Genomic DNA, 19,332 nt, shown 5'->3' with positions numbered 1-19,332 from the left:
CTAATAAGACGCATTCGAAGGTAAAGACGCACAAGACGACGCTAGAGTGACGCCACGCCATGGGGCGACTAGAAGAGCTATTTAGCGCGCAAGGAGGCTAGATGCATGTGGACACATCTGTATCTATAGAACTGATCATCAAGCACAAATCCTATTTAAATGCAGGAAATGGTTCTTTTGTTTTTCCTTTTTGTAATCTATTTGGTAACATTCCATAGAATTGTCCATTACCAGAAACAAACACTACATGTGACAGATCATTTTTTCCCCTTAAACATCATCAATTTATCAGTTTTGCTGGTGACTAGATGCATGGTCCCTCCAATAATGACAGCACTTTATTCACAATGGGGGACAAACTGTCCTATGGGGTGTTGTGTGCTGTGTAAGAGGAGGCTTTGCCCAATGCAACCGGACATTGGCTCTCATTTTGTAATGTTAACTAGAAAGTAGACCATTAGTACACAGCTGGTTATTCTGTAACTATAAGCCAGTATGTTCCCTTCTAGGCCACTCTACAATGCACATAAAAAACAAAAATAGCACATACTAAAAAAGACGTAGGTTGTTACATGAAGGCTACAAAAGTACATTTTGCTAATAAGCATAGTAACAGATATAAAGTCCATTTTCCACAACAAAACAAAGATAAGAAATGCAATGTGTATACATTATAGAATGATAGGCCTGCTTCAGAGGTGGATGCAGTGCCCATAGGTGCGCAGTTGACCAATGATGTTTTTTGTACTGTGCATGCGTCAGAGTTGCACCACACGTGTTCCGCACAGAACCAGACGCAGGATCTGTGAATTTTAGGGGGTGCTCCTGGGAGGTAACATGGGGGTAGCACAGCTGACAAAGAGGCACAGCTGCTCACACAGGAGGCCATAGTCAGATGGAGAAACTGCACCTACCATAATCCTGGTGCAAGTTTCAATGGTGCGGCTGATGGTGGCATCTAATACACTGCAAGTGGGCATCTCTGTTCTTTAAAAGTTGGAGGTGGCATTAGCAAACTCGACTTGGGCAAAAGTCCACCTCAGAATCAGGCCCCAAGTCTTTTGATTTCCTTTTAAAATACATGCAAATACCCTTCCACCGTTCCTACCACACAACATAAGCCTCACCTTTCTCTCGTCTCTTTCTCCTGGACACTCCCCATCTAAGAACAGCCGCACTGCCACTTGTTCCTGCAGAAGTAAATGGAGGAGATCACCAGGATTCACAGCTGATTTGAAGTAATGTGTAAGAAATACTGTATTACAGTATAGTATAAGGCCACAAATGACAGTAATGCACAAAAATACCAGATGGAAACGGATTAGATCATTATATAGCATGCTGAATGTAGTCAGAAGGTCACGGCTCTCAGCCTTCTGACTGCACTAACAGGTCACTGTTATGCCTATAGTGATTAGGATGATTTGCCTAGGTGTATGTAATACATGATATAGATCCGGACACTTGATAAGTGACCAAGTTGTGCTAGCACATGTCAAGATCGGCCACATTTTTTTTCAGTACAATCATCTCTTCGTGCAACTAGTTTAGATAGTGTCATAAAAGAAAATAATTGAATCAGGTTGCTTCAAGAGGTTATGCCCAATATAAAACCATCCCATTTTGTTTTGCGTTTGCTGGGAAAAAAAAAAAAAAATACAAGTAGTTTTCCTCCAGTTCCATTACTACCTGTAAGGTGTACTCACCATACCAGGCTCATTTTCACATACAACCTCAGAAACAGGAGAAGGGGACAATTCATCGACCCACTTTACAGTGGTCCTTGCTGAATTCTACATATAGGACACAAGAAATAATATGTCAACATTTACATACATAAAAACACACACAGGGGCATATCCAATCACGGGGGCGGATTACGGCAAGGGGAAGTGTTCCGGGCTCCACGCCCAGAGCTAAACAATTATTTGTTGTTTTCCCCACGCGGTAAACCCTCATACAACACACTGTAACCCATATATACCGTGTAAAATGCCGTATGTGTGGGTTTCCCCACACGTTAAATCCAAGAGGGTGCACTCTAATGTGGACTTTTCCTCGCAGCTCCTGAGGCGGTGAGGAAAATGCACCCACTGGGCTTAACGCATGGGTGATACAGGAGCTGAAAATCGTACCCAACACCTAATGCTTACATAGAATGATCTCCCAGACAAACCTGAGTATCGGAACGATCAGCTTCCAGACGCTTATTTGCACTCTCCAATGCCAGTGCCCTCGGTGTTTTTGCAAATATTGGTTGTTTTGATATAACAGATCGGAACTGGGAGAACTTCTTCTACAAGGAAGAGACAGATCATCATAAAACACAAGTATTGCAGGTTTACCCGATGGCACAGAACAATTACAGATACTATTTGTACATGAAAAACATGATTGCTAGCACCAAATACCACAGGTGCTATAGGTTTAGTACTTTCTTCATCAGCTCTCAAACAAGGCAACATCATATCAAGCAAAGCATTCACTTATATCAGTAAGATTGAAGAAGTCCTCCAATTTAGGAAAATCCTTTATTACAAAATCCGAACTGTCCATAAAGAGCTCTATGGAAAGAAATATATACTGTATATCATTATTTATTATTATTTTTTTTATCCAGACAACACGGTGGGTTCAACGCCAATAATTAAAAGTAAAATGTTTTAAAAGAACAAGGAGACTGGTGCCTTCACAATCATCTCAGACTAGGTGGAGATTAGTTTCTGATAATGGACTTTAAGTAGCCAGCATATTGGGAAGCTGTGCGGTTAGGTCTATTTTGCAGCTTCCATGATGACACAGCGTCAGAATGACAGAAGAATAATTGTAAAATGCTCCTGATGTACAGCAATGGAAGTAATCATGGCAGAGGAGGAAAATATTCCAGAAGTCTCTGCAGACATCCAGGTACATGTGTAATGGATATTTTATTATAGAATATACCGCATGTCTCCCACCTCCAAAACCAACAAGTCTCAACCAAGGCTTACCGACACATCGAGAATGATTTATTTGTGGGCAATGGCCACAAACTGCTGTAGAAACAGCATCACTTCTCGACCATCAACATCTCCAATTTTCCCAGTGCATTCCATAGAAGTGCTAAGGAAAATTGGCATCATGGAGATTTGTATAAGGGCCACATTGAGTCACCATGTGGGGTTTTTTCGTTCGGCTTTAAAACCTAAGCATTAAAAAAACAGTTCTATCCAAAAGTACCAGCGGATGCTTTACAGTTCTTAAAGAAGGAAAAAAAAAAAAACCACACATCACAGGAACCAGACAAACTAACAAAAACAAATAATTCAACATTACAAACCATTGTAGAGCATTGAACTCTCCTAGCTGACCCTCCAGGGGATGGGTCACTAGCCGGCTTAGGAACACGATAGGGACTGAATACTAGATCTGAAAGACAGACAACCGGATAAAACATATCATACAGTGCATGTCAAACGTGTAGCCTGTTCTGCAGCTCTAGCTCTACATTTAATCTAGTCCCATTATGAAGTCTTTATACTTGAATACTAATGAAGGTATTATCCAGTAATACATTAATCACATGCGCTGCAGCACCAGCATCGTAAAGGGCCATTCCAAGGCAACTTACATTACAAAGAGCCATGCGTATACTTGCTATGTCAACCAACAGCAAAAGGAACTTATGTGAAATAAATTGAGTCTATGGGCCGTATTCAATTAGAAGTGAAAAGTAAGTTGCCGGACTTTTCACAGTCATTGCTGGTTTTGGGTGCGAAAAAGTATCGCACCCGCCCCCGCTTATCCCCGTATTAAATTCCAAATCAGCAAAAACGGGACCCGGCGTAATTGAAATCGTCAAAAAGTTCTGTCAGTTTTAGGAAAGTCAGCCTGACACCCCCCATAAGATGCACTGACATGGGGGATCACGATGGGTACCCCCAAATAGCCTTGCTAAAGGTATTTGGGGTTTTAAATGGTCTCAATAGGCTCTATTTAGCGTCTTCCAGCAAGGAGTGAAGAATAGCATTTTTCTATTTTTTTTTGGGGGGGGGGGGGGGGGGAATAAGTATGCCCATCAAATTTGTGGTACTTGAATATAGGTGCAATCATAATTTTACAGTTGCTAAAGTCAAGCATTAAAAAAGCACCTTCAGCAAACACCTGCAATCAAAAATACACCTCCCCATACTCGCAGACCACCCCCAAAGGCTATTTCGCTAGTTTTTGAATTTGTACTCCCACTTTGATTTTTTTCACCCATTTTTGTCAAAGTGCTTTTTTGGTGTGTTCTTTGTGAGATTTTTTTTGTGTTTTTTGACGCAGTTAGCGTCAGGGGGGGGCGGTTGGGGTGTCCAAAGGGTGCAAGGGTGGGTCCCGCAACATTGCCCTTTTTTCCGCCGGGTAATCATAGGCGAAATTTTGGCCTAGTACATCGCGTTATGCGTCGGCGAACAGACGCTACAATTTAATATGGGGATAAATTAAATCGGCGAAAATGACATAGGCGAAAAAGTATCGTGGAAACGGACTTTTCGCTTCTAATTGAATACGGCCCTGAGTCTGTAAACAGAACATGTCACACATACATACATACATACATATATATATATATATATATATATATATATATATATATATAAATTTAAAAAAAAAAAAGGGAAGAGGATTTTGGTACTTACCGTTAAATCAGTTTCTCCGACTCCATAGGGACACTGGAGATCAAGACACTGGGGTATAGACGGGTGTATGAGTGGAGCTGGCACTTTCAATTTATAAGTGTGAGTGACTCCTCCCCCTCTATCCCTCAGAAGCCCCAGTTAGAGAAATGGAGCCCGATGAGACAGAAACAGAAGACAAACTGAGGAGAAGGAATCAAACAAGGATGGCAAAAGCTGAGTAGAAAACACACAACATAGTGCATACAACAAACGTAAAAACATAACACAATGGCAGGTAAAGCAGTGCTGGGATGGCATCCAGTGTCCCCTGCGGAATCGGAGAAACAGATTTAACAGTAAGTACCAAAATCCTCTTTTCTCCTTCATCCACCAGGGGACACTGGGGATGTTCCCAAGTTTTCCCCTCCGGGTGGGATAGCCATGGGAAACCTGCAAAACCCTGCGACCAAAACTAAACTCGAGGCCGCAAAAGGTATCAAAACTATATGATCTAATAAAAAGGTGTCGACCAAGTGGCTGCACGGCAGAACTGGGAAGCAGAAGCCCCCTGACGAGCAGCCCAAGAGGCCCCCACGGAGCAAGTGGAATGAGCAGAAATAGACAGACAGAGGCCGGACATTGGCTATATATGCCTGTCGAATCGCCAACATCTGCTTAGAAGCAGGCCAACCTTGTTTGGAAGCATCATAAACAAGGAATCGAACTTCTGTAGGGGCGTGGTACGGGCCACATAAATCCGGAGAGCCCATACGACAGCCAAAGTGAGTGAAGTCTGAGAGTCGTCCGACAACACCGGAACTACAATCTGTTGATTGATGTGAAAAGCAGACACCACCTTCAGCAGGAAAGTATAGAGTTCCGAATGATCATCATGAAAAATTCAATAAAGGAGGCAGACAAGAGAGCTCCTACTTCCGAAACCCGCCTTGCCCAAGCCAGGGCCAAAAGGAGGACTGTCTTCCAAGTGAGAAGCTTGAGATCCACATCCTCCAAGGGTTCACACGTTAAAGTCTGAAGAAAAGTCAGCACTAAGTTAAGATCACACGGAGCTGTAGGTGGGACAGACGGAGTCTGAATCAGAAGGACCCCCTGTAGAAAGGTCTGACCCTGAGGGAACAAGGCAAGGCGGCGCTAAAAAAATACAAACAATGCTGATATCTGAACCTTTATAGAACCTAGATGTAAACCAGCGTCCATGCTCTGCTGGAGAAAAAGATGACGACGGGACATACAGAAAACTGTGGTGCGAGACCCCCGGTCCTCACACCAGGCTACATAACGCCAGACATGGTGATAATGAGATGTGACCAGTTTGCGGGCCAGGAGCATGGTGGGAACTACAGAGTCTGGAATCCCACTGAGTCATAGAATAACGGATTCAACAGCCACGACGATGAACATCGGCGATGTAAGTCTGGGTAAACACGCAGATCTTGAAGCAGGTGGTCTGGACGAAGAGGCAGCGGCCAGGGATCCCCGACAAGGAGCTGCTGGAGATCTGAGAACCAGGTTCTGGTCGGCCAGTTCGGAGCCACTAGGATGACAGTTGTCACTTCTCGCTTGATCAGTTTGAGGACACGTGAAAGAGGAGGAAAAAGGTACACAAGGTTTTACCTCCAAGGAACCGTCAGAGCGTCTATTGCCTCCGCATTCGGGTCTCGAGTCCTGGAACAATACCGGGGCACCTGATGGTTGTATCTGGAGGTCATGAGAGCTACTTCTGGCATTCCCCATCTCCTGAGAAAAACATCTGGGTGAAGAGCCCATTCTCCTGATGACTGAGAAAGTCGGCCTCCCAGTTTTCCACTCCTGGGATGAACACTGCTGAGATCGCTGTCAGCAAAGAATGTGATCCACCTTGCGCATGGTCATGCGACTGAGCGTCCCTCTCTGACGATTTATGTATGAGACGGCTGTAGCGTTGTCCGATTGGACTCGAACTGGCCGACCGTCTAGTAAGGAGTCAGCTTCCAGAAAAGCGTTGAAAATTGCCAGGAGTTCCAGCACATTGATCGGCAATTTTGACTCCTGATGTGACGTGATGAACAGCCCTGGAAGTTATGGTCCTGAACTACAGCACCGAAACCTCGGAGGCTGGCATGCATTGTCAGAACGATCCAATCCCAGATGCCAAACAGACGACCTGTTGTGAGGTGGTCGAGCTGAATCCACCAGAGAAGAGATGCGTGCTTGAGGTAAAAGCCGGATCAGGCGATGCATATGAAGATACTATCCGGACTATTGGGTCAGAAGATTTAACTGGAAGGGACGAGAAAGAAAGCTGCCGAACTGAAGAGCCTCGAAAGCTGCCACCATCTTTCCAAGTAGATGAATGCATAGGTGAATGGACACCCGTTTCGACTTGAGGACCAGGACAAGCTTACGAATTGCATGAGCCTTGTCTACCGGGACAGAGCAGACGTATCAAAGATCATTCGCAGGAACTGGAGGCGTTAAGATGGAACCAGACTGGACTTCTGAAAATTGACTATCCAGCTTGATGGATGAGAACCTGGTGTGTCAGTGCTACATGGTCGTTGAGGTGGAGCTTTGATGAGGAGGTCGTCCAGATACGGAACAATAGTGACCCCCAACAATCTGAGTTGGTCAATCACCACAAACAATACCTTGGTAAAGATGTAACGACCAACCAAATGGCAGAGCAGGAAACTGAAAATGTTCCTCCTTGATTGCAAATCGAAGAAAAGCCTGCTGTGGTTCCCAAATTGGGACATGGAGATAAAGATCCTTGATATGCAGGGACGGCAGGAACTCCCCCTGTTCCTGATCCGCAATCACCGAGTGAAGCGACTCCATCTTGAATCGGTAAAACTTCAGATAAAGATTTAACGATTTCAGCTTGAAAATAGGTCTGACAGAGCCGTTTGGTTTTGGGACTACAAAGAGATTGGAGTAGAAACCTTGGCAACGCTGATGGGCTGGAACAGGTATCAATCCACAAGCTTCTGGATTGCCTGCAGAAGCACCATCTGCTGCCTCGCAGTCAGAAGCACTGCCGCAGAGCACTGAACACAGTACTGAGTCTACGCTCCCTCCTCGTCCCACTGCAGGAGATCATACAGCGCTGATCTCCTGCAGGCTGACAAGTGCTGTAGTATGATTAGCAGTGCCAAATCTTACAGGGAATAGCAGAAGTGGGGGTGGGGGGGGAACGTTTGCAGGATAGCATCTCAGTCCCCTGCTAGTCAGGGGAAAGAGGTATACTTAGCGCTGCTGCCATCAGGTCCTGCGATGGCAATGGTGACATGGACAGCCTCTCTAATAGGCTGCGGCATGTCCCTCTCTGAGCTGAGGCCAGGGTGCCTGGGACCTGGACACACTCAATTAATGGCGGTGGGTCCCTGATACCTCCATGTAGCAGGCTGACAGTGCAGCTCTGTCAGCCTGTCCTCAACGCTGTGTGGGAAGCTAAAAATAAAAAGGAAAATAAAAATAAAATATTAAGCGTGGGCAGAGCTCAGTCCCAAGTGACTGGCTCACTCGGGCACAATTTTAAAACTGGTGCTTCTGGGGGATAGAGGGAGAGGAGACACTCACACTTATAAATCGAAAGTGCTAGCTCCACTCATCCACCCGTCTATACCCCAGTGTCTTGATCTCCAGTGTCCCCTGGTGGATTAAGGAGAAAAAAAAAAATTTATACAGGAATTGCTTATTGTGTGCTATGTCACTTTGGAACACGAGTTACCGTGGAATAACTCTGAAGCCTAGTCGTGTCACCGCACTTACAGTGAGACTTACATGCATTAGCTGTAGTACCATAAAAAATGTAAAAAAAAAAATAAAAAAAAAATGGATGTACTCACAATGTCAACATGCAAAATACCAGCATTCTGCATGGGCTGGTAGCAGAGGGTTAGGCTATGGGAGTGAAGGGTTAGGGTTGGGCACTAGGGGGAGGGCTAGGGTTTATTATACTTACTGCCGGATGTCACCGCCAGAAACAGAAGAAACCGCCGTACCAGGTAAGTCATCACTAGACTACCAGAGGCGGTTTGTTGACATTCTAATTAGGTCAACATTTCATCAACGTCGACATGGTGAATGTCAACATACCAAGCATGTCATAATTAATATGCCACACACCATAAAACCAACACTGCTCATTGCTTCAATCAGTTGACTTTTCCACAAATGTATCTCACAGGACAAATCGTGATCAACAACAACACACAGCACAACAACAACTACAAGTCTGGACTAGGACAAACAGCACTGAGAGCAGGAACCTTACCTTTAAGAGGTAGTGCTATGTTAGATACGCGTCCATAGGAAGGTGTTGGTGTGGAAGCCTGTTTCGTAAAAGAACCAGACTGAGAATATAAAAAAAAAAAAAAAGGTCTTAATAAATAATGGGCCAGTATATTAATGAGTCTTTTCCCTCACCTCATTCAGATGAAATCCAACTTACCATGCCACCTTTCAACATGGCATTTGTACCTTTCACAGGGACTCTATGTGCCAGGCTTAGTTTCCCACAATTGCCAATGGTCACTCCAGTGTTGGTAAGGATACTGGTTAGTGCCTGCAAATCTGCAACAAATTCTCCAGACCCAGCATCTGAAATAATGGTGAGATACCATGAGATTCATAAAACATGCTAGAGACCTACCCAGGCGACATAGAGGACATCTACCTGAAATCTGGTGGTCATCAGTCTTCCTCACAAGAGCATTCTTCTCTGCAGGAACATTCACTTCTAAGGGAGACTTTCCACACCTATATAGGCAACACAGGCTTTAGACAGCATAGTAGCTAAAAATTCCTATTTAATAATATGACCCTGATGCAACACAGCCATGAACTATAGAGAAAAATGAAACGTAAAGAGGCAAATATAGGAAAAAACATAAGGATATATGACATTTAACAATACATGTAATAGGAGCAGGTTGAGTGCAGTTTAATATATATCTCTATCTATATATCTTACATACACATGGTCACAGCAATAAAGCACTTTTATTTAAAACAGACCTGAGGATCAATATAATGATAATGAAATAATTATCAATAAATAATAATAAATAACTCCTAAACACTAAAATCAGCAATCAAATGTTTACATTACTACTTTGTACAAGACCCCAAACTTCTATTAGGTATCACTGTAACAGGCAAGACAGTTAGTCCCCTGAGACTATAGTTTTTTCATAACTAATGCTAGTCATACACTGTCAGACTGACAGACATTTTATCTGACAGCCTGTAACCCAGCAGATATCGTGGCCACACACAGAGATATGGCACAGTGCATGGTCACACAATATCTGGCTTCCTCCCCTGGGGAGAAGACATCACCCCTGGCTGGCTGCGAAAGCACATACACTGCCTAGTGCGCCTGGCGAATTAATGATCAGTCGCGCAAATACTCTATACAATTATGTGGCCGATCCGCCAATATCCAGCGGACCAGCCAGATAATCGTATAATGTATATCCAGCATAACAAAGGATAAACAAACCCTCATTTTACCCACATACTTTACTGCTGATGAAACAGTGTCTTCCACATGGTCGGTTAGCAGAGGGAGTGTAGCTGACTTCGCTGCAGTGACCTCTAGGTTAGCTAGTGGTAGAGTGGTTGTACTAGGGGCTAGCACATGGGGAGGAGAGTTCATCTGTTGTAGTAACGGATTTTCCTACATGGAGTTCAAATAAGTGAAAATATAAAAAAAAAAAAGAATAAAAATAAAAGCATTAAAATTATCTAAAAAAAAAAATATTATCACATTGAATTCACAATTATACAGGATCAGGATACTAGTAAAGGTAAACTTACAACTATGGCAAAATAAATACTACTAACCTGCGACTGGGGTTTGTCAACCTTTTTTGAGGCTGCAGGTCTCTTTGAGCTGACAAGAGGGATGTGGCTTTTAAAAATGTCACTTGGTCTACACAGATGTTTCTCGTCATTAACTGGAGAAGAAAATGATTAAGACTGAAGATAAGTCTCTCCTAGGTAGTACTAACAACCTTCACAAAGTACATGGCAACAACTAGAGAAGCCAACAGAGAACATAATGGGGGATAATTAATTAGTCAAAGTGGTGCGCATAGCATCCAATGAATGAGTGTATAAAATATTATTTTTTAGAGGAGAGATAGCTATATAAGAATATATTAGTGAGCGCACAAGTGACAAACAATCATACAAACAAAAAATGTGTATATTTTTATAAAGTACACCTAGCTCATATAGGAGTGGCTGCTAGGATAGATTAGTCATATAAAGTGATAAACCATATATAAATCAATTAAAATAGTGAAAAAATCCCAAGCGCCAGAAGGTGAACTGATCATAAAGATAAAGTGAAAAAATACGTGATTACAAATGGAAAAGTAACTTATCTTTAATAGAAAATCTTCGGTCACCTGACCAACCATGATTCAAACAAAAGGAAAAAGGAAGGCAAAACATTGTGTGTAACGTCTTAATACTGCATCAAACAGCCATCACTGTGTAGATTAGGAGTTCATGAAACTATGATCAGTCCCCCTTATGTAAAAATACTCCAAATATTTATACAAAAAACAGTTTCATTTATAAAATAAGGTGGATCGATCTGTACTACTCCAACCAAGAAAGAATAAGACAGAGAACAAACATATTCCATTTATTGACACCTGGCTTTAATTGTCAAGAAAAGGAGATTAAAAAGATACTTAACCGTCATTGGAAAGTTTTACTAATGGATCTAATTCTGTAAGGTAGTCTTCCTTCTGGACCAAAGGTAGTCTTTAAGAAAACTAGGAATCTCAAGGAAATTTTAGCACCCAGCTTACTTAAGACGGAAGATTCAAGAAATAAAAAAAAAAAACTTTAAGAAAATGTCAGGGCTGCTATAAATGCAGCAGCTGCAACATATGTAAATTTTTACATCCGAAAAGGAAAATCTTCCATCATCATGACAATTCCAAAAGGACTATAAAATAAAAGATTTTATTAATTGTAATTCAGCTATGGTAATTTATGTGATGGAATGTACTTGCGATCTTAAGTACATTGGAAAAACTAAGAGTATTAAAATTATGTATTCAAGAGCATGTTCGTAATATCAAAAATTAAAATAACTCATGCTATATAGAGACATTTTGCAGAACATCATAATTCTGATCCCGATTACCTATCTTTTAAACCAATAGAATTTGTTAAACTTGGGGAGAGGGGGAGACATTCTCAATAAATTATCCAATAGCGAGATGTATTGGATTTTTGGAGTTAGGTACTCTTTCCCGCAGTGGTTTTAATGAAGCCTTTGAAATTGCACCTTTTTTATGAATATTTGTGATCATTTTCTATTATTATTATTCATTCCTCTTTTTTAACATAAAAAAACTTTTTAAAGTTTTTAGATATTTGTATTTATTAGACTTTAATTGTGGTTGCATTCTTCCCTTTATTTATTTAGATATTTACTAGTAGGATCTATACTCACCCTTGTATTCTTATATTTTTAGTGCTATTTATCACAAGCCCTTCTAGAAATGGACACTGTTTCATATGGACACGACTTTATACCACATTGAAACACTTTGGTCGAGTGTAAAATGGCCGCTTTTCAAAGACAGACTGTGCCAAGGTAGACATTTCCCTAGTATCCGTCAAACTGTATGCAGAGGACTTGCGGAAGTGATGTTACGACAAGTGCGGCTTAACCTGGACAGGAAGTGAAGTCCCGGCTGTCATTCGTTTCAGCGCCTATAACAAAATTATGTTTGGGACAGTCCTTTAGAGAAAGTGGACTCTTTAGTAGGTGCTCTGTTTCCCCAAACTGGAGGGGACGTGATTAATGCTACACTCCAGTTCAGTTAGCGGAATGGCCCAGTAATATGGCTTAAGTAAATATTATATGTGGATGGGTCTCTTTTAGTATATATGTTTAGGAATATCTTATATGTTTTCAATGCATTTTAAAGTATTTACTCCAAATAGAAAGTTTTTTTTTCCCGGTCTGAGGACAGGAAGTGATGTTTTTTTGTTTGGTCCATGTGGATCCTCCATTTTTAATTACCATAGGTATAAATATGTCCTTAGAGTAATATCTCATTACCCCCTTGAAGAAGTCTTACCGTACTAAGACGAAACGCGTTGACACTCTGCTATCCTGTCCTGGACACTCTTATGATGGACAGATAAGCTTTTACAATTTCTTGCTCTTATACGTTGTTTACCTGCATTTAATCGTGGACCATATTTTATAAATTAAAATGTGTTTTTTGTATATTTGGAATATTATTACATAAGGGGGACTGATCATAGTTCCATCAACTCCTAATCTACACAGTGATGGCTGTTTGATTGATGCAGTATTAAGACATTACACACGATATTTTGCCTTCCTTTTATGTTTGAATCATGGTTGGTCAGGTGACCAAAGATTTTCTATTAAAGATAAGTTGATCTTCCATTTTTTTAATCACGTATTTTTTCACGTTATCTTTATGATCAGTTCACCTTCTGGCGCTTGGGTTATAGTTAACATACATACACACACACACACACACACACACACACACACACACACACACACACACACACACGTGGCCAAAATTGCAGACACATTTTGAAATTGAATGTTTATCAACTTTGAATGCTTATAAAAAACTGTTTCACTTCACGCAGTGCAATGATTCATATCAAATGAAAGGAAATGTAATGCTGAATTCAACACAATGAACAGAGGTCAAATATTTGCATTACAAGGGAAGTTATGCCGTGAAAACAACACTTAGGGTGAAAATCCCTGTGTACTTATGATGTTACTGTCCTATCAGTATTTCGTTGGGTATCCTTTCATTTTTCAATACCGCAGCACAACGACGTGATCCAGGATTGTGGTGTTAAGTGAAAATGGTCTTTCGTATGCAGCAATTGCGAGAGACATTGGTTGGAATGTGACAACATCAGGAGTACGAAAGTTTTGTTTACGCTATCAGGTAACACAATCTATACAAAATAAAGAAGAAAAAGGCCGGAAAAAGTGCACAACAGCTGTTGATAGGAGAATAAAACGAATTTGCGTCAGGGACAGATGGATGTCATCTGTGGCCATTAGGAGTGAACTGAGTGCAACTGGTGTTTTTGTCAGTGCAAGAACGGAACGGAAAAGACTAACGGAGGTTGGCCTAAAAGGTAGGATTCCCCGAAAAAAGCCATTGCTGAATAAAAAGCAGAAGCAGCAGAAATGAATACAGTGGGCAAAAGAACACATTGCATGGACAGAAGGTCAGTGGAAACAAGTGATATGGAGTGACGAAACTAAGATATCGATATTTGGTAGTGATGGGAGAAAATGTGTGAGATGTCGCATCGGGGAACAGGTACATCCAGATTTTATTCAAGCGACAACAAAGAATCCTACAAGTATTATGATCTGGGCATGTATGACAGCAGATGCTGTAGGCCGCCTTTATGTCAGAGATGGCACACTGAACAACAGAAAGTACATTGACACCATCCTACAACCAAAACTTCTACCTATAAGGGATCTTTTTCCAGATAATGCCCCATTTTTTTCCAGATAATGCCTCATTTGTTTTCCAGCAGGATTCAGCACCCTACCACACTGCACAGACATACAAAAAGGGGTTCACGGAGAATGACATACAGGTGCTGGGATGGCCAGGAAACAGCTCAGACCTGAACCCCATAGAACATTTGTGGTTCTGTTTGAAAAAAAACTGGTACATATGAGGCGTCCATCCAATAAAAGACAATTAATTGAGGCTATAATTGTCTCATGGCACCACATAATAAAGAAGGAAGAGCTCCAAACATTGATTGGGTCAATGACACATCGCTGTGCTGCTGTCTTGAAAAATAAAGCATACCCAACGAAATACTGATAGGACAGTAACATCATAAGTACAGAGGGATTTTCACCCTTGATTTCACTGCATAATTTCCCTTGTAATGCAAATATTTGACCTGTTTATTGTATTGTATTCAGCATTAAATTTCCTTTCATTTGATATATGAATCATTGCACTGCGTGAAGTGTAACTGTTTTTATAAGCATTTGAAGTTGAAAAGAATTCTAATTGCAAAGTGGCCGCAATTTTGGCCACGTGTGTGTAAATTATATTATAATATAAATATATATATATACACACATATATATATATATATATATATATATATATATATATATATATATATACATACATACATACATACATACACACACACACACATACACACATCAACACACACCATTTCTCTCTAAAAATGAGTCATGTAATAAATAAAAGAAAACACAACAGGCATCCATTAGTGGAGTCCTAGGCAGCCAGTATGCCTCCTCAGTCATCTCAGGATAGTTTTGACTGGCTAATGTTTAAACCACAGCTGTAAGTACACTGCTCACATTAATCTAGGAACTAAGGGCCCCTATTTAACAACAAGACATAACCCGTTTAGTGCTCGCTAAAGGGATTGTGTCCTCCTTTCAGTATTCAAACAGCGGTAAACTGGGACCTTGCTGGATGAAACCGTCACTGGCAGAGTGAGGCTGCCAGTACCTGAGCAGAGGATGCCACAGAAAATATGAGATATGGTAAGAACTTACCCTTGTTATCTCTATTTCTACGAAGTCCATAGGGTTCCACAGGATACCTTGGGGGTATAGGTGTGACGTCAGTCGCAGGGCACCAAAGAGTTAAGCTTTCAGCCTCCCCGGATGCACTAGGTCCCCCTCCTATACCCCGCCCCCGAGCCAAGGCACCTCAGTTAGTTACCAAGCCATAGGCCAGAGGAGGAGACGGAAAACCGGTGACCAGAGCAAAGCCCATCTGCAGCACAGGTGCGACAGGGCGGGAGTCCTGTGGAACCCTATGGACTTCGTAGAAATAGAGATAACAAGGGTAAGTTCTTACCATATCTCATATTTTCTACTTCAGGGTCCATAGGGTATCCACAGGATACCTTGGGGATGTCCCAAAGCAGTATCCTTTAAGGGTGGGGACGCTCCTGTGCAGAAAGGAGAATCCGCTGCCCGAAGGAAGCATCCTGAGAGGCGAAGGTGTCAAACCTGTAATACCTCACGAAGGTATGGACAGAGGACCACGTAGCAGCCTTGCAGATCTGGACTGCAGAGGCACCATGTCGAGCTGCCCACGAAGGACCCACAGACCTAGTGGAATGAGCCTTCAGAGAAGGAGGAACCGGTAGGCCTTCATGAAGATAAGCTTCAGAAATTGCCATACGGATCCAGGCTGCCAAAGTTTGCTTTGAAGCAGGCCAACCCTTTTTACGGAAGCCATAGAGGACAAACAAAGCGTCCGACTTCCTAAACGAAGAAGTGCGGTCAACATAAGTCCTTAAGGCCCGCACAACATCCAAAGAGGCCTCACCCACGGAAAGACCCGGTGAGTTAAAGGCCGGAACAACGATTTCCTCGTTAACATGAAACTGGGAAACAACTTTGGGAAGAAACTCGGGCCGAGTGCGGAGTACTGCCCTGTTCCCATGAAAAACCAAGAAAGGGGGTCTACAAGAAAGAGCCCCTAACTCAGAAACACGTCTGGCCGAAGCAATAGCCAGAAGGAAAACAGTCTTAGCTGTTAGCCATTTAAGATCCACTGATCCCAGTGGTTCAAACGGCGGTCCTTGGAGAGCCCTCAGGACCACAGCCAAATCCCAAGGCGCCACAGGTGGAACAAAGGGCAGCTGAATGCGGACAACACCTTGCATAAAGGTGCGCACATCCGGGATTGTAGTAATCCTACGGTGAAACCAGACAGACAGGGCCGAAACCTGTACCTTCAAAGAAGCAAGGCGAAGCCCATGATCTAGTCCCGCTTGCAGGAAGGCGAGAATCCGAGACAGACGAAACTCCCGCAGTGCATAACCTCTCGGTCGACACCACTGGAAGAACGTATGCCACACGCGATGGTATATCCTCACGGAAGACTGTTTCCGAGCTCGCAACATGGTACGCACCACAGAGCTGGAAAACCCCCGGGACCTCAGCATGGCCGTCTCAACAGCCACGCCGTCAAAGACAGCCGAGCCAGGTCCGGGTGACGACAAGGACCCTGAGACAGGAGGTCCGGTCGTAGCGGCAACCGCAGAGGACTGTCCACGGACAGTAGTTGAAAAACGTCCGGGTGCAGGGACCATTCCCCCGGATGAACGTCCTGGAGACTTAGAAAGTCTGCCTCCCAATTGAGCACTCCCGGGATGAAGACCGCTGATATGGCCGGAAGATTGCGCTCCGCCCAAACCAGGATCCGAGACACCTCTACAAGAGCCGTCCGGCTTCGGGTTCCTCCTTGCCTGTTTATGTAGGCCACGGTGGTAGCGTTGTCCGACTGGACCTGTACCGGGTGACCCTGGAGAAACCGATGTGCCTGCTGGAGAGCATTGAAGACCGCACGGAGTTCCAAGATATTGATTGGAAGCTCCGCTTCTGTCGGCGTCCACCTGCCCTGGAACAGATGTGGACCCGAAACTGCTCCCCAGCCCCGAAGACTGGCGTCCGTTGTCAACAGGACCCAATTTGGAACCCAGAACGGACGTCCCTCGCTGAGGTGGGTCGTCTGTAACCACCAAGCAAGGGACAGGCGAACCTCCGGGGTGAACACAATCGTCTGGGACTTCAGAGACTGAGGCAGCCCGTTCCACTTGGACAGGATCAGGTTCTGCAGAGGTCTGGAGTGAAACTGGGCATATTCCACCATGTCGAACACCGACACCATGGAGCCCAGTAACCTCATCGCCGAGTGTAGAGACACCCGGCGGCTGTGCAGACAACTGCGCACCCTTGACTGTAAAGCAGAGATCTTTTCCTCCGTCACGAAGATCTTTTGCTGTCCCGAGTCCAATAAGGCTCCAAGATGCAGAATCCTCCGAGACGGGATTAGAGTGGACTTCTGCCAGTTGATTAGCCAGCCGTGTCGTTGCAGCAGGGCAATGGTCAGGTCCAAGTGGCGTAACAGGAGCTCTGGAGACCCCGCCACCAATAACAGGTCGTCCAAGTACGGCAACATGCGGACTCCCTGCAGCCGCAGAGAAGCCGCCATGACCGCCATCACCTTGGTGAAAACACGTGGTGCTGTCGCCAGGCCAAAAGGTAACGCCCGAAACTGGAAGTGGTCGCTGCGGATTGCAAACCTGAGGAACTGTTGATGGCGCAAAAGAATAGGGACATGCAGGTAAGCGTCCTGTATGTCCAATGACACCATGTAGTCCCCAGGTTCCAGCGCCAGAATGATGGACCGTAGGGTCTCCATTCGAAACTTCGGTACCCGCAAAGACTTGTTGAGTGCTTTGAGGTTGAGAATCGGACGATACGACCCATTGGGTTTCTGTACCAAAAAAAGATTTGAATAAAAACCCTGGCCCCTCTGGGAGAATGGAACAGGCACTATAACTCCAGCCTGGAGCATAGTGTGCAATACCTTCCGCAGCTCCGAAGCCTTGTTCCGGTCTGATGGTAGACCCGTGGTGAAGAATCGAGCCGGGGGTCTGTGCCGGAAGGAGAGGGCGTACCCGTGGGAGACCACCTCCAGAACCCAAGTGTCTATCGTAGTGACCGACCAACACTGGGCGAACTGCAGCAGGCGGCCTCCCACCCTGGGATCCCCCAAAGGGAGGCCCGGACCGTCAGGCCGCAGGCTTGTCATCTGGCTTGGGGGCCGGACGTCTGGTACTCCATGCCTGCTTCCGGGGCTTGACCGATTTCCTAGGGCCAGCCTGACGAGGAAACGACTGTGGTTTGGGCCTACCCTGGGCCCTAGATGACCAAAAGGACGATGGTCCAGAACCAGAAGGAGCAGCGGCCGACGGGAGACAAGCCGATTTGGCTGCCGCCAGCGTGGCCACAATCTTATCCAGATCCGGACCGAAGAGAACTTCTCCGGTAAACGGCAACGCTTCCAGACCCTTCTTGGAATCTGCGTCCGCCTTCCAGGATCGCAGCCACAAGGTGCGACGAGCAGCTACCGCTGCTGAAGAAATTCTAGACACCAGAGTACTAATGTCTAGAGCCGCCTCGTTGATGTAGGTGGCCGAATCACGGAGATTGCCAATCAACTCCGCCTGTTCGGCCGGACAGTCGGAATCAAAAGAAGCCTCTAATGAATCCGCCCAGCGCTCCATCGCTCTGGCAACCCAGCAAATGGCCATAGCCGGCCGTGCTGCCCCCCCCGCAAGGGAATAAGCGGACTTCAGGCAGATTTCCACCTTGCGGTCTGTAGCATCCTTAAGGGAGGACATGGATGGCATCGGCAATGTGGCACTACGGACAAGACGGGTCACGTGAGAATCCACCTGTGGAGGGGATTCCCACTTAGCAAAATAATTATCCGCCAACGGATAAGCCACCGCCAGGCGTCGCTGCGGCTGGTATCTTTTGCCAGGCTGTTTCCACGCCTCCTCTAAATGGTCCACCAACTGACCCGAAAGAGGAAAGACTGTGGCATTGCCCTTCACATCTTTGAAAAAGGCATACTTAGACTTAGCCGCTGGGGGAACTTCGTCCTCAATCACAAAGGCTGTGCGGACCGCCCGAATAAGTCCAGGAATATATACCTTGGACTTAGCATCAGCGTCCTTAGTATGGAGAGGTTCCTGATCGTAAGGATCCAGAATCTCCCCATCATCAGACGTCCCTTCGTCATCCTCATAAGGAGCGGACAGAGAC

General features: G+C 44.3%; 1 protein-coding gene across 7 annotated transcripts in view; it reads right to left on the bottom strand.

Moving 5' to 3' along the window:
• Positions 1-19,332, bottom strand: part of TROAP (trophinin associated protein) — a 61,324-nt gene that overhangs the window by 9,160 nt on the left and 32,832 nt on the right. For 4 of the 7 annotated variants that reach the window (XM_088448838.1, XM_088448868.1, XM_088448928.1 and 1 more), the window contains exons 6-14: positions 10,491-10,603; positions 10,166-10,323; positions 9,319-9,401; positions 9,094-9,242; positions 8,917-8,995; positions 3,320-3,408; positions 2,177-2,296; positions 1,707-1,793; positions 1,128-1,190 (exon numbers count right to left, since the gene is read on the bottom strand). In XM_088448838.1, coding sequence (XP_088304964.1) covers positions 1,128-1,190; positions 1,707-1,793; positions 2,177-2,296; positions 3,320-3,408; positions 8,917-8,995; positions 9,094-9,242; positions 9,319-9,401; positions 10,166-10,323; positions 10,491-10,603 — 941 coding nt within the window. The remainder of the gene's footprint in view (positions 1-1,127; positions 1,191-1,706; positions 1,794-2,176; positions 2,297-3,319; positions 3,409-8,916; positions 8,996-9,093; positions 9,243-9,318; positions 9,402-10,165; positions 10,324-10,490; positions 10,604-19,332) is intronic. The other 3 variants (XM_088448841.1, XM_088448993.1, XM_088448995.1) reach the window with 1 other exon arrangement.

Source organism: Taudactylus pleione, unplaced genomic scaffold (genome assembly GCF_031769625.1).
Source record: "Taudactylus pleione unplaced genomic scaffold, aTauple2 ptg000005l, whole genome shotgun sequence".
NCBI lineage: Eukaryota > Metazoa > Chordata > Amphibia > Anura > Myobatrachidae > Taudactylus > Taudactylus pleione.
This window is presented reverse-complemented; position numbering and strand designations above follow the sequence as displayed.